The sequence below is a fragment of the Dama dama genome, chromosome 24 (genome assembly GCF_033118175.1).
Source record: "Dama dama isolate Ldn47 chromosome 24, ASM3311817v1, whole genome shotgun sequence".
Lineage (NCBI taxonomy): Eukaryota > Metazoa > Chordata > Mammalia > Artiodactyla > Cervidae > Dama > Dama dama.
The window spans coordinates 16,068,659-16,082,575 of NC_083704.1; the positions used below are offsets into that span (position 1 = coordinate 16,068,659).

General features: G+C 47.1%; 1 protein-coding gene across 14 annotated transcripts in view; it reads left to right on the top strand.

The window, feature by feature from the left end:
- Positions 1–13,917, top strand: part of LRRFIP2 (LRR binding FLII interacting protein 2) — a 106,007-nt gene that overhangs the window by 87,219 nt on the left and 4,871 nt on the right. For 12 of the 14 annotated variants that reach the window (XM_061127738.1, XM_061127724.1, XM_061127728.1 and 9 more), the window contains 4 exons: positions 1,181–1,273; positions 8,473–8,574; positions 8,792–8,924; positions 10,463–10,512. In XM_061127738.1, the coding sequence (XP_060983721.1) occupies positions 1,181–1,273; positions 8,473–8,574; positions 8,792–8,924; positions 10,463–10,512 (378 nt within the window). The remainder of the gene's footprint in view (positions 1–1,180; positions 1,274–8,472; positions 8,575–8,791; positions 8,925–10,462; positions 10,513–13,917) is intronic. The other 2 variants (XM_061127736.1, XM_061127737.1) reach the window with 1 other exon arrangement.

Here is a 13,917-nt window from a genome sequence, read left to right on the forward strand (position 1 = left end):
TCTTAGTTCCCCAACCAGGGATCAAACCACCGCCCTCTGTAGTGGAAGCATGAAACCCTAACCATTGGATCTCCAGGGAGTTTCCCAAAAGTCTTAAATTTTTATGTAGTCCAATTTTTTTTACCCCATTCTCCTTCTTGTTTGTGGAGTTTTGAGTCATGTTTTAGTAATGTTTTATCCACTCCTTGGTTATGGCGATACACTCACCTTTTTCTCTAGTGACCATGTGTCTAACTTCCGTTCTTCTGTCTCTGGTTTCCTCTCCCTTTTCCTTCAGTGCATCTCTTCTGGTGTGTTCTGTGAAGTTCGGTTCCAGTTTTCTTCTTCTGTGTTTATATCCAGTTATGCCAACACTGCTCATTTAAAAGCCTAGCTTTTCTCATTGATTTGAACCGCTTTCTGTTTTGTCGTTGTTTAATATGTGATTGGGCCTGTTTCTGGATTTTCTATTCTATTCCATTGGTCTGTATTCATGAGCCATTACAACATTTTTAATTATATAAGCCGTATAGTACTGTTTCAATATCTAGTAAGGTTAGCTTTCTTTTTTTGTGTTTTTCTAGCTGTTTTTTTCTTGTTTTTCTCCCAAATAAACTTTATAATCAACTTATGTTGCTCTGTGGGGAGAAAAACCTGTTGGTATTTTTATTTGGACTGCATTTAATGCATAGGTTATTTTAGGGGGAACCTATGTTTTTATGATGCATCGTTTTATTCAAGAATATGGCATGCCTTTCCATTGGTTCAGTCCTACGTCTCTGTCTTCCAGGAATGTTTTATATTATTTTCCTCATATATATTTTGAGTACATCTTACAAGTTTACGTGTATGTATTTTATTTTTTGATAGTGTGTTTCTTGTATCTTCTCTCATTTTGATCTGTGGCACTTCTTGAATTTTGCATGTTAATTTTATAAGCTGTGGTTTTACTAAGTCATTTCATTATTCAAAGTAATTTTGCCATTGATTAGTTTGGATTCTCTAGATATGTAATCATATGAGATGAAAATTGAGAATTTCCTGAGCCTTTCCGTAGAACACAGAATTTTTCTAAGTTACAGTGCATGGCAGCGCAGGTGTGTTCTGGGGGTCACACACAGCCTCTCTGTCGCTATATTGTAGCTGTTCCGTCTGTCCTGTGCCACCATCTGTGTTAACCGTATCATTTCTTTAATAACAGGAGTTAGAAAGGCAGAAACATATGTGTAGCGTGCTACAGCACAAGATGGATGAGCTTAAAGAAGGCCTCCGACAAAGAGATGAGCTAATTGAGGTACGTCCGGGAACTGTGGAAATACCTATTTTGGGGAGAAAATGCGCCAAATGGAATGAGGGCATGTGTGTTGGGAGGGAAGGGAGTTAAAATGCCACAAACCCTGTACCTGTCTCTTCACATTTGGCCGCACCCAAACATTTTACAAGTGTGAAACATGAGAGCAGGCTTAAAAAATTAATGCTGTAACCCCTGTAAGTATTTTCTTTTTAATAGCAGAAGCTTTGGTTACTGTCTTTTATTCCTAAACACACTCTTCCCTAAAGATACCTTAGGGAGTGGGCAAAAGGAAACCCCTCAGAGTACCATGATTCTTGGGAATGTAGTGAATGCTCTATTTTGGGACATGATTCTTGGGGAAGAAGAAGTTTGATCTTCACTCAGGTAGGTGCATTTCTGAAATGGCTAAATGGAAAGAAGTTGTCTGGATGCCTGGTGGGAGACAGAAGGCGAAACTTGGCTGAGGCTGCGGCTCAGGTTCCCCCGGCAAGGAGCTCTAGGATCACGGCAGGGTCCTAGGAGGGGGAGCCCTGTGGGCCTCCAGGAAACCTTTGATGGCAGTTCTCATCCTTTTGGGCCTGCTACCTGGCATGCATCTCTGTTTTTCTTTAAATGTGGTTTTCCTCTCGAGGTTGCCATTTTTTTATAAATATGGGGTTAGGTTTGTTGGGACTGGCTCCTGCTTGCTTCCTCGGCGTGGTTTCCCGGCGCGTCTCGTGTTGATGAGCAGCGGTGCCGTGGTGATGTCAGAGAGGCCCGCTCCAGCGACCCTGAGATGCCGCCTCATATGTCACGCTCAGCTCATCCATGTCCCTAGTGGTTCAGAGCTCCCCTCCCCGCTGCTTCCCCCCTCCTTTTTCTCTTCCCTCAGCGGATCTGACTCACTTTACCTCCCCCCATGCGAATGATTTTAAAAATGATTTAATCGAGGAAAAGAAGTGATTCTATTTGCGGATTTATATTACTTTTTTGTCATTCTTGAGAATAACTGAACTTGGCTTGCTGAAAGCGGGTAGAATTTGTGAATTCTAAATGCAAACACAGATAACCCTTTGAAACTATCAGGTTACATATGGAGTTAGTTGTCTTGGTTTACCATATATGGCAAGAAGTATATTGTCCACATTGTTTCTTGATGGCACCTATAAATAATGTGTGAGTTCTTCTCCCTCTCTGTCTTCTTGTTTTTATGTGTCAGTATGCCGGCCACTTCCTTCTTTTTCTAGTTAAAATGTATAATTTTTCCCCATTACAATTTCAAAAGAATGATAAAACTGCTTTGGGAGCTGCTTCTCAAATTCAGTAACTTATGTTAGAACTGGTTAAGTGTTCTGATTTTTAATGTGATGATTGTATTTAAGAGGAATTTTAATGCTTGACTTTTACAACTTGTCAGTATGGTCTCTTAATTTAAAGTCTAAGGTGCCGGGTATACAAACTTTAGTTTTAGGTATTTTCTTATGTTTAGAATTAACATCCTTCAGATATTAGTACTGGAGAAGGAAATGGCAACCTACTCCAGTATTCTTGCCTGAGAAATCTCATGGACAGAGGAGCCTGGAGGGCTACAGTCCATAGAGTCTCAAGAGTCAGACACGATTTAGTGACTAAACCACCACCAGATGTTAATATACGCATTTACTTATAACTGAAGAGTCTTGGCTATGCCAAAATAATGCTTTTTGGTCTTTAGAATTGAGAACCACGTGGTAAATACATGAGAGGTGTGAGTAGGGAAAGTAGGTGATAATTTACCAGTAATGCAGAAATGAAACCTGCTAAATATAAGAGGGTATAAATTGTGCATCACTGCCTCCTCAAAAGAGCTAAGAACTGCTGAATGCTAAAATTCAAGTGTTTCTAAAAACTGCTATGATCATTTGTAATTTATGATGTTCTTGCTATCATAGATGCTGCTAAAGGAAATTGAGCATGATTGAGCTGTGTCCCTCTCATGTTTTTTCCAGTTCTGCTTTAGAAAAAGAGCTCAGAAACTCCTGCTTGTTGTCAGTGACAAGGGTCACGTGCTCATAAGCAGGTCTGACTTCCCCTCTCTAGAAGTGTAAGTGTCCCATGTTGGAGGAAGGGCAGTCATGAGTGGAAGAGTACACGCGTGGAGCCAGCTGGGCGTGTGCAGGAGCCCACTGGCTGGCTGTGGCTGGGACCGCCATCCCCAGCCCCTCGCTGGCTGGCCCAGCACCAGGCCAGTGGCAGTCACGGCGCCTAGACACTGCGTGTCATCCTTCCTTCCGACAAGCAGCTCTTGCTTTTCCTGTTCATCACAGCCTTTCTCCTTTAGTTAAGTTTCTCTATCAGCTTTATTTCTCTTCTGCTTTCCTCCCCCTCACCCCGTCCTCTTTTTCTTCCTGCTCTTTCATTTTTCCTCTTCCCCTCTTCCTCTGCAGGAGAAGCAGCATATGCAGCAGAAAATAGACACCATGACAAAAGAGGTGTTCGAACTCCAGGAGACGCTGCTTTGGAAAGATAAGAGCATTAGGGTATGAAGTGAAACTGGGCTTTGGCCCGAAGCTCACAGACAAGGACTAGACCAATGTAAATGTAATTTAGAGATTCCTAAAGTTCTGTCCTTTGATTATCTTTGAGCATTTATACAGAGTGAAATATAAATTAGCAGAAGACAGAAGGTTCCCTGGGAAAACCTGATCCTATGCCTGGAAAGAACTCTTCTCTCCAGCTGACTCTGGGCTTGTAAAATGTACAAGCAAGAGCTTTCTAAGGAAGTTGTTCTTTATTTTCCCAGGATTTTTGTGCAGAAACAGCCACAGGCATTTAATTCAAACTCTGTGGGTAATTTGATACTCTTACATTGCAAGAATCTGGAGAAGCAGCAGAGGATAGGGGGTGGGGGAGAAGTTATTAACATCCCATAAATCTTTGGTGAATAAAATAGGAAGAGATCAGAATCATTTTAATTACGGAAGTGGATAGGAATGTAAGATTTTGCTGGCGCTGCCAAGCTGTGACATCTCCTCTAATTATATCCTCATAACTCCCCAGAGCAGGGGCCCAGATAAGGAAGAAGTTCTCTACCTTTTTGCTAAGCCCTTCAGGTAGATCCCAAGAACTCCAGAGACTGAAAACATTCCTGCCAGCTCATCCCAGGTAGCCTTTTGACTGGCATCTGCCTCATGGCATAGGACCTCTGTTCCGGAGACTCACCTTGTCAGGGGAGATGAAGGAAAAGAGAGGCGACCTCTGGCCTGAGGACCTAAGGAAGTCTTGTTCTGCGTGAAATTAGCTGGTGGTGGTGGCGCTCAGTCCCTGAGTCGTGTCCGACTCTGTGCGACCCCCTGGACTGGAGCCCGCCAGGCTCCTCTGGCCATGGGATCCCCAGGCAAGAATACTGGAGTGGGTTGCCGTGCCCTCCTCCAGGGGATCTTCCCAACCCAGGGACTGAACCCGTATCTCTTCCGTCTCCTGCATGGGCAGGCGGGTTTGTTACCACGAGCACCACCAGGGAAGCCCAAACTTTTAAAAAATGTTTGAAATCATCCTAGACTCTCATGCAGTTGTAAGAATTAATGCAGAGATCTTGTATGCCCTTTATCCAGTTTTCCCAAAATGTTACATCTTGTAAAACTGTAGTACAGTCGGGCGTTGGCCTTGACCCACTCTGGGAGGAGCACGTCTCCGTCACTGCGAGGGGCCCCTCCCCCTGCTCTCCTGTGGTCACGTCTGCTGCCTCAGCACCACTGTCCCAGGTGCTGGCAACTGCTCTTCTCCATTTCTGTAATTTGTCATCTTAAGAATGTTCTATAAGTGGGATCGTACAGTATATAGCCCTTTGGAATTACATTTTTTCCACTGAGAATAATTCCCCTTAAGATTCATCCAAGGTGCTTCATGCATCAAAAGTTTGTCCCTCTTTTGCTTTAAAAAGTTGTTTTGTTGTTGTTGTGGCAACATACAAAAAATAACATAAAATTGACCATTTAAATCATTTCTAAGTGAAGAGTTCGGTAGTATTAAGTCCATTCACATTGGAGGTTCCACAGAACCTCTTTGCATCTTGCAGAACTGAAACTGAACTTTATTAAACAACTACTCCCCAGGTCCCCTCGTCTGTCCCCTGGGAGCCCCCATTCTACTTCCGTTTCTATGAATTTGACTACTCTGGGTACCTCATATGTGGAGTCATACAGTATTTGTCTTTTTGCGACTGGCTTATTTCAGTTCAGCGTATGTCCTCGGGGTTCAGACATGTCATAGCATATGTCAGAAGTCCTTCCTTTTAAGGCTGAATGATACTCCATTGTGTGTGTGTACCACACTTTATGGACTCAGTCATTCTTTGATGGACACTTGGTTGCTCCCATCTTTTTGCTGCTGTGATCATGAGTTTTCCAGTCTCTTCTGGTGGTTTCTTTTGGGTACATACCCAGGAGGGGAACTGCTACGTTATATGTAGTTTACTTTTTGAGGAACAACCATACTGTGTTCCATAGCAGCTGCACCATTTTACCTTTCCACCAGCACTGTACAAGGGTTCCAGTTTCTCTCCATCATTGCCAGCACTCATTTATTTTTTTGTAGTAGCCATCATCATGTGTGTGAGGTGGTCCTCCCTGGACTTTTAAAAGAGGCATTTTAAATATGATGTGTGACTACCTGATGTATCATGTCTCTAGCTTCACTATCAAGACTTAAATTTAGTAGCTCCATGAAGGAGCATGGCCCTGTTCTCATATTCAAGTTCAGTTTTAATTATTTCATTGACCCCAGTGTTCGTTCATCTGGCACCAGCGTAGCTCTGAGCACCCAGGGGTCATGTGCAGAATGGGTGTGTGTGAAGGGCTTGTATGTCCCTACAGCCTAGCACCAAGGCTCACTCCCATTCTCACTAAAGATATTTGTGCCTGTATGTAATTATAACCTGTTGTCAAGAAGTTCAGCCTTTCGGGCTTCTTGACACTAGAATTTGAGGTTAGGTCAGGGGTAAAAAATTATTTAAAGCTCCACAAGCATGTACTTTTTACCCTAAAAAAATCTGCTGTAGGAACACTTACGGAAGACAAGCCCAAGAGTAGTGATTATATGGTCAGGTAATACAGAGGATTTCAGATCCAGTGTGAATACATTTGGTCTACTTATAAGGTATTTCAGTAGTCTTCAAACTCTGTGGTAAGATGGGAAGATTTGCAGGATATATTTTATTTTCCCACCCATAATTATGGGAAGGTGAAATTTGAAAGTCCAAAAGTAAAGATACAGTCTGCTGTAAGATTGGGAAGAGGAACAAATGGCATGTACTAGCTAGCATTTGCTAGAACTCGAGTTTCAAATTGGTCTGTTCCTAAGGGGTTTTCTCCAGTGTTATTAATCGAGCATGTTGTGACAGTGGCCGCCGTCCCCGGTGTGTGTGGCGATGCACGGCACGACAACGCACGTGGACACCTATAACCCAAAATAGCCAGCCCAGAGAGGACAGGCTGCCACGGATGGGACAGTGCTGTTGGGCTTTGCTGTCCTACTGTTACACTTGCTAGTAATGTAACAGTGTTAATACTGGCTTGAAGTGTTCCACTGAATGCCTTGTGGTGTTGGGAATGCACTTACTAACTTACAGGCAGGCTCTCGACACACAGTATGAGTGTAAATTGTTGAAAGAGGAAGCTGGATGTTCACATTGCAGTTTGGGCAAAGAAGGAATAGGACTTGTCCTGTGAACTGCTTTTCCAGTGGCATCTGGGGTGACAGTAAGGGAAGATAATGTGGCCTTCGTGAGGTGACAATACATGCAGAGTATGCGAGGGCTTTGAACCAAAAAACTGGGCTCATTTTCTGGCTTTGCCACTTACTGTGACTTCAGGTAGAAAACATAGCCTGTCAGAGCCTCAATTTTCTGATCTGTGAAATGGGGATAAGAAAAGTACAGGGTATGTAAGGGAAAAATTAAATATAAAAATACATGAGAGACATCAATTTTAAGACCTGGAGCTACACAAATGGCAGTTGCCATCATCCCTTATTTACTTACTGGTTGGGAAATAGGATTATAATGATTTAGAAAGTTGTCCAGCTTTTCAGCAATGAGTAACTAAGCAGTTGGCCCACTTCTAGACTCTGTAAACCAAGAAGAGAATTCCTGTTGTAGTTCAACTTCTTGCATGAACGGGAACGCTGGTGCAGAGAAAGGCTTTTTCAAACAGCCCAGCTGCTAGGTGTCTGCATGCACTGCTTACCCAGGTGGGTTTGAAGTCTGGGCTATTTTATGACATGAAGGAACAGTATGTCAGCATGGGCCAGACGTGTTCCTGCTTCTGTCCGCTGTCCTCAGCTCTGACAGCTGTGAGCTTTAGGCAGCAACAGGGAGAATACACATGGAACCCAGGCCGGCTTTCCATGAACCTTCCTGCGTCTTCTGCACTGCAGGGTGCTGGTGCTGAGTACTCCTCTCAGCCTGGGCCAGTGGGTGGTGCTGGTATCATCCTTTCTTCTGGTGAGGAAACTGAGGCACAGGTCAGTTAGGAGGTGCCGGGACTCATCGGCCTGTTTGCAAACCCATATTCTGCTACCTGCCATAAGTGGGCTGGGTTTATTTCATCAGTTTTTCACATTTTGAATGTACATCAGAAAAGCAAATAACCATTAGTTGCATTTAATTAACAAAAACAGATCCTTGAGAATTTGGGGTAGGGGGTTAGCTATTTTTCATTGAGTGGTATATGAGGAATATTTTACCATATGATGTAGAGGACAATTAAAATACATTGTATATATACTGGTTATTCCAGAACCCATTTATTATTTTTTTAAAAATCAAACATATTCTTGAATATACTAGTTCAGTTTAACATGACATGTGGGTTTTTGGACTGTCAGATAAAAGCACCCTTAGGAGGTTTGTCAGGAAACCTTTATATTAGTATTATTCATGCTTCACCTTCGTTCTCTGTTTACTTTCATTGACTAAAAAGGGTTTGTTTTCTTGCCTGATGCACTAAGCATGCTTTGCCAGATTTACACACGATTAACCACTTTCTACAAAACTTTCTTCTGAAGCTAGATACATAGGACTCTGTGTTCCCTCCGTATCTAAGTGCTTGTGTCCAAAGCTTTTAACGCCTCCTTGTCTCTGACGCTTTATCTTTTTTGAAGTTGAATCCAGTCCTGCTCTGCTCCCTTTCATTTGCTCTCTCTCTCTGCCCTTCTTTCTCCCGCTGCCCCATCTAAACCAGGCCTTTGAGAAACTGAAAGAACACGCGGGCTGCCTCAGGAGCGAGCGGGATGCGCTCCGGGAGGAGCTGGCCACCCTGAAGGCAGCGGCGGAGGCGGGAGAGGTACGTGAGCTCCTCGCCGCTTTGCTGCTCCTCCTGCCGCCCTGTCCTCTCTGCCTCTGAAGCTCTCCCGTCCAGAGCCGGGGTGTGAGTCCGTCTGCGGAGCTGGTGCTGACCAGGGGTCCCCGCAAGCAGGCGGGTGTTGTCACAGGGCCACCGTGCTGCTGCCTCCTGCTTCCCTGGGGCTCTTCTGTGACACCGAGTCTCCTCCTCCCCGCAGAAACATGGCCTAGTCATCATCCCCGACGGCACTCCCAACGGTGACGTCCACCAGGAGCCCGCAGTCGGGGCCATCACCGTGGTGTCTCAGGAAGCCGCCCAGGTCTTGGAGTCGGCGGGGGAAGGGCCGCTCGGTAAGACGCTGCCGCTGCGTTGACTGGGGTTGGTGTTGTCCTCCTGGACATCCAACCTGGGCACATCCTCTCTTGGAAAACAAAAACCAGGGTCCTCTGAGCCTTCTCGACATTCTTGAGAGGAAGACACCTGGGCATGCTGTCCTCGGACGTCCTTGACCTTGGGAAAGCAGCACTTGGGCCCTTGCCAGGCAGGGTCAGGGGGTAAGGCCCCTGGTTGGAAGCATGTTGGGTGTGTGTGTGTGGCTTTGTCATTTAAACACTACTTTCTGCGAAGAGAGAATACAGCACATCTGTCCTGGGGAGCCAGAGGGCTGGTCGGTGGCTTCCTGAGCATGTTCTAAGTTTTTTCCTACAGGAGCATCTGGTTTTCTGTTTTGCGACTCAGGATTCTGTAGCTCTTTGCCACCGCACTTCTTAAGGCAACAGATGAGCAAAAGTTAGCATTTCAGTATTCACTTACATAACAAATTGCCAGCCACCGGTGTTAGTTTCTGCAACAGTCCCCCCGTCAGTTATGTGTTCAGGGCTAAGCCACTTAAATTGGACGCTCTGAGAGCCTGACGACACTACCCTCAGGAAGACGCCCATGTGCTGCGTCCGCTCAGAATCCAGCCCTCGGGGATGGCACAGGCGGATGCTCTGTCATCAGCCACTTTTATATTAAAAGTGATCTTTCTTCCTCTTTTATTTTCATGTATGTGTCAGTTTCCTAGAAGAATGTGTATATGATAGAGGCGGGCCCACTCTCAATGAGGGGGCTCTGGAAGTGTAACTGCCTGTCGGCCCTCTGATGCAGCGGAGGATGCCGCGGAGCACGGACGTGTCCGGCCACGGGCAGCTGCAGGGTTTCCTCTGCCTTGTGGGAGGGGCTGGAGTCTTTGGTGGTGACCGTGGTTGGCCGTGGGGAGCTCGTCATCTGTTGGCATCCCGTCGGTCCAGGGCCCTATTCTCCGGCATGTTGGGAGGGAGCATCCATCCCCTCAGGCCAGGGGCGGCCTGCGTGGTCCTGCTGCAGAGCCTCTGACGAGCCTTGACGGCCTACGTCTTAGAGCCCGCACCCCTGTCCCCACACACACAGGCCTTATGGGCCTTGCCTGCTCCTGGCATCGTGTTCCTGGGCGTTCTTTGCTCCAGCATCCCCTCAGGCTCATTCTCAGCCCTGTCCTCTCTCCCGGAGTTTGTTTTCTCATTCTAAGGACTTAAAAGCCTGTAGGGGTACCCTTGGCTTTCAGGGGATTGTCTCCTGGTAAAACTTTGAAATTTTTGAAACGAAATGATCTTTGTTCTTGCATTTGTCTTCCCGTGGAAAATCACTGCTTTGGGGAGCAAATGTTGTATTCAGTGCCTGATAAACATCAACTGTGTGGAAATATGTCTTGAATCATCCAGTACTTTCCCTTTCATCATTAAAGCCTTCATGTGTTTTGATACTCAGAGCGGTAAATTGTTTATCAGATGTTTGCTATTTGTGAATTTGAAGAATTATTTTAAATTGTTTATATACTACATCATTACACACTTTTCATTTGTTTTAGACGTAAGGCTACGAAAACTCGCTGGGGAAAAGGAAGAGCTACTATCACAGGTAAACGCATTCTTCTCATGGGAGAGTAATCATAATTGTAACTGACTAAATCATGTGGTAAAATGTGAGCAAATTAAAATGTGCACTAGAAAGACATGTGCTTATTTCAGCTATCACTACTCCAGTAAGAGTTGAAGGATAAAAAGTCGTATTTACCTCTTTGTTGTCTCCTAGTCTTTAAAAAACAGGTATAGGCCACAGTTCATTCAGGCAGCCTGCTCTGCAAGCCCTGTTAGGACGGACGTTCCCGCCCTGGCTCTCGCGTTCGGTCCCTGTAGCTGACTGCGGTGCGCGCTGACCGCTACGCTTCTGTGTGACGTGCTTAGGTTGCTTCCTGGCCGTTCTGTTTAAGGCAGTCCTGGTGACACCCCTCTATGGAGCGTGGGGACTTCACTTGCTTCACCCCATCTCCCTGCCCAACATCTGTCCTTCCCGTCCCCACTCCCTCCCCACAGAGGGACAGCGGGACTCCAGTCGGGCTGTGTCATCGGAGGTCTGTAAGCAGCGCGCACAGCGGGCCTCGGAGCGTGTCCTGGGGCCCTTTCATCTCTCGCGTCTCGGCTCCCCGCAAGTCAGGACCGGGGTTTGCCTCTCACGCGCTTGGTTTCCTAGGTGCTGGTTTCTCATCTAGGGGCAGGCTCTCCAGCAGTAGTTTCGGCCCACACTCCATGTTCCCTCAGTTCCACTTTCTGGTTCCTGGAGTGTCTGGCTCAGCCCTTCTGAACATGCTGGCTCGCTCCCTGGGGCAGAGACCTTACCACCCTGCTCATCATCCGGTTTCCTTTGCCTGTAAGCGCCAGGCTGGACCCCATTCTGCAGCGTCTTAGGCCTCCCTCCCTCCACCTCCGTTCTCTTGCTCAGGTACATCCCCCAGTAGCTTCCAGAGGACAGTTTGGGGGCAGTAAATTTTTCTTAACTTCACAGGAGTGAAAATGTCATCTTACCCCTTTATTTGATTAACAGTTTGATGTGGTTGTGGACTTCTTTGTTGTAATCACTTGCATTCATCTTCTTTTTCAAAGAAATTGCTTCATTGTCTTCTGGCCTCCTTTGGCTATTAAGAATTTCAAGGACATTCTGATTTTTTATTTTTTATCTGTGACCTGTTTTTCCCCTCTGGAAGCTTGGCCCATACTCTCCTTTCTCCCGAGTATTATGAAAGTTCAGTGATGTGGTTTGGCGTTTTGTGTGAATGCCTTTATTGTTTCTCCAGGCACGTTTAGCAGCATAGGTGTAGGCATGGAGTGAGCAGCGTGTTAAGATTTTACCAGGTGAGGAGACTCAGGCAGATGGGGTGCAGGCATATGCCAGAGTGATGATGGACCTTGAGATTAAGCTGGCCAGGGAGGTTTATGGGGAACCTAGGAAGACATCAAGGCACACTGGAGAGAAGATGCAGACAGTGGACCATAGAGCCAGTCGGGTGCAGAGAGAATAAACTGGAAAGATCAAGAGTAGTGGTTAGAAGATGCCCGGGGCTGCACTGGGCAGGGCTGGCTGGCGTCTGGTGACGAGATCTAGTGCACGACAGTGGGAGCGAGTGGCTGAGGGCGCGGATGGAGTAGATGGCAAGCTCCTTGTTCCAGAAACTGAGGGATTCGTTGTGAGAGATGCTCTGCTCAGATGGATTTTGAATTTGCCAACAATTCAGGCAGGAATAACCTTGCAGGTATGAGAGTTAGGAGCTATAAAGGTGACGAGAGTGCGGGGTGATGGTAGTGATGAGCATTTATAAAGAGGAGATGTGACTGGGAGCTGCATTAGGAGTTCAGGGGGCCAGAGGGAGGCGTGTGCGCAAGGAGAGCAGGGGACCCTGACCCGTCCTCCTTCTCAGCAGGGGCGAGGGGCTGCCTGCCTGCAGGGGAGCGGCCCCTCAGCGGGGAGCAGCCCGGGGCAGTGGGGACGGAGGGGCTGCTGATGACACACGGTAACCAGAGGGTTACCAGGGTCCTTTGGGGAAGAGCACAGGCAAGAGAGGTGAGCCTTTCTGAGATGGACATGAGCAGGAACGACAGGGAAGGCGACCCGAGGCGGGTAGTGATGTCGTGGCTGAAAGGGCAGAGCTGACAGGAAGGACAGGTTCAGTCCTGGTGCCCAGCTCACCCTTCTCCATGGCGGGGGGCAGGCAGACTTGGCCCAGTGCCAAGCCATCCCTCTGCCCCCTGGGGATGGAGCTATGGACGGCCAGCGCTCTGAGCATGCAGCCTCACCTTTGACCCCTGAGGAGGCGGCGCGGGGAGGCCTGGGCTTGGCCCCATGTGCTGCCTCCTGCGTCTCTGGTGGGAAGTGCTGTAGGCATTTGGGGAACTCGACTTTGATTTCTGACTTGGGGGGAAGGGGAATAGACCTCAGGCCAGATACTCAGATTCTCTCTCCTGGTTTTCTATCCCTTTCGTCTCATTTGTTCTGCTTTCTAAAAGATCTTTTCAACTGTACCTTCTTATTTTTACTGAGTTGTATTTCTGAAGTCATTATGTCGGACGATATTGATATGCCGGTTGATTTGCTCCCCTTTTTTTCTGTGTAGTTTGTTTCATTCCAGATGTTCTTTTATGTAGATTTATTTAGTTTTCAGTTTAAAAGTGGAATACTAAAAAGCTGGTGGGCAGCTTGTTGGTGGGGCCCATCCGAGTTTCTGTAAAGCTTGATGTGGCTGGGAGCCTTCGATGTGGGTGTGCTGGACTTGTATTTTAGGCTCATCAGAATTCTAAAGAGTGCGCCTCCAATCTTCTGCCTGAGGCTCCAAGCCCAGCTGTGTGCAGTGTGGAAACAGGGTGGGCTAGAGGCCTCCCCATGCAGCTCATTTCTGTCCATCTCATTTTCCATTCATGCAACTGCTGTCTCCAACTGGACCTTCTTCTTTCCCAGTCCAAAGTCCCTCAAGTTTATCTATTTTTTTTTTTTAATGTAGATAGCTTATAATTGGCATAAAATCAGCTGTTGTGTATGCTTAGTCGTGCCCGACTCTGTGTGACCCTACGGACTGTGGCCCTCCGGGCTCCTCTGTCCATGGGATGCTCCAGGCAGGAACACTGGAGTGGGTTGCTGTGTCTTCCTCCAGGGGATCTTCCTGACCCCAGGCCTGAACCCGCATCTCTCATGTCACCTGGACTGGCAGGCAGGTTCTTTACCGCTGGTGCCAGCTGGGCACACACTTACAATGTGCAGATGCACATTGCAGATTAGTTCCCAAGGGCGCCACGACAGAGACCACAGGATGGGCGGCGCAGGACAGAGGCAGTCTCCACTGTGGAGTCCTGTGTCTGCAGTCCTGTGTCCCGGGGTCCTGTGTCCGCAGCGCAGCTTCCTCCTGAGGCTTGTGGGGGAGGCCTCTCTTCTAGACGGCGGGCCGCTGGGCCCGTTGGCTTGGTGACGGTGTTCTCTCTGCCATCACATGGCTTCCCT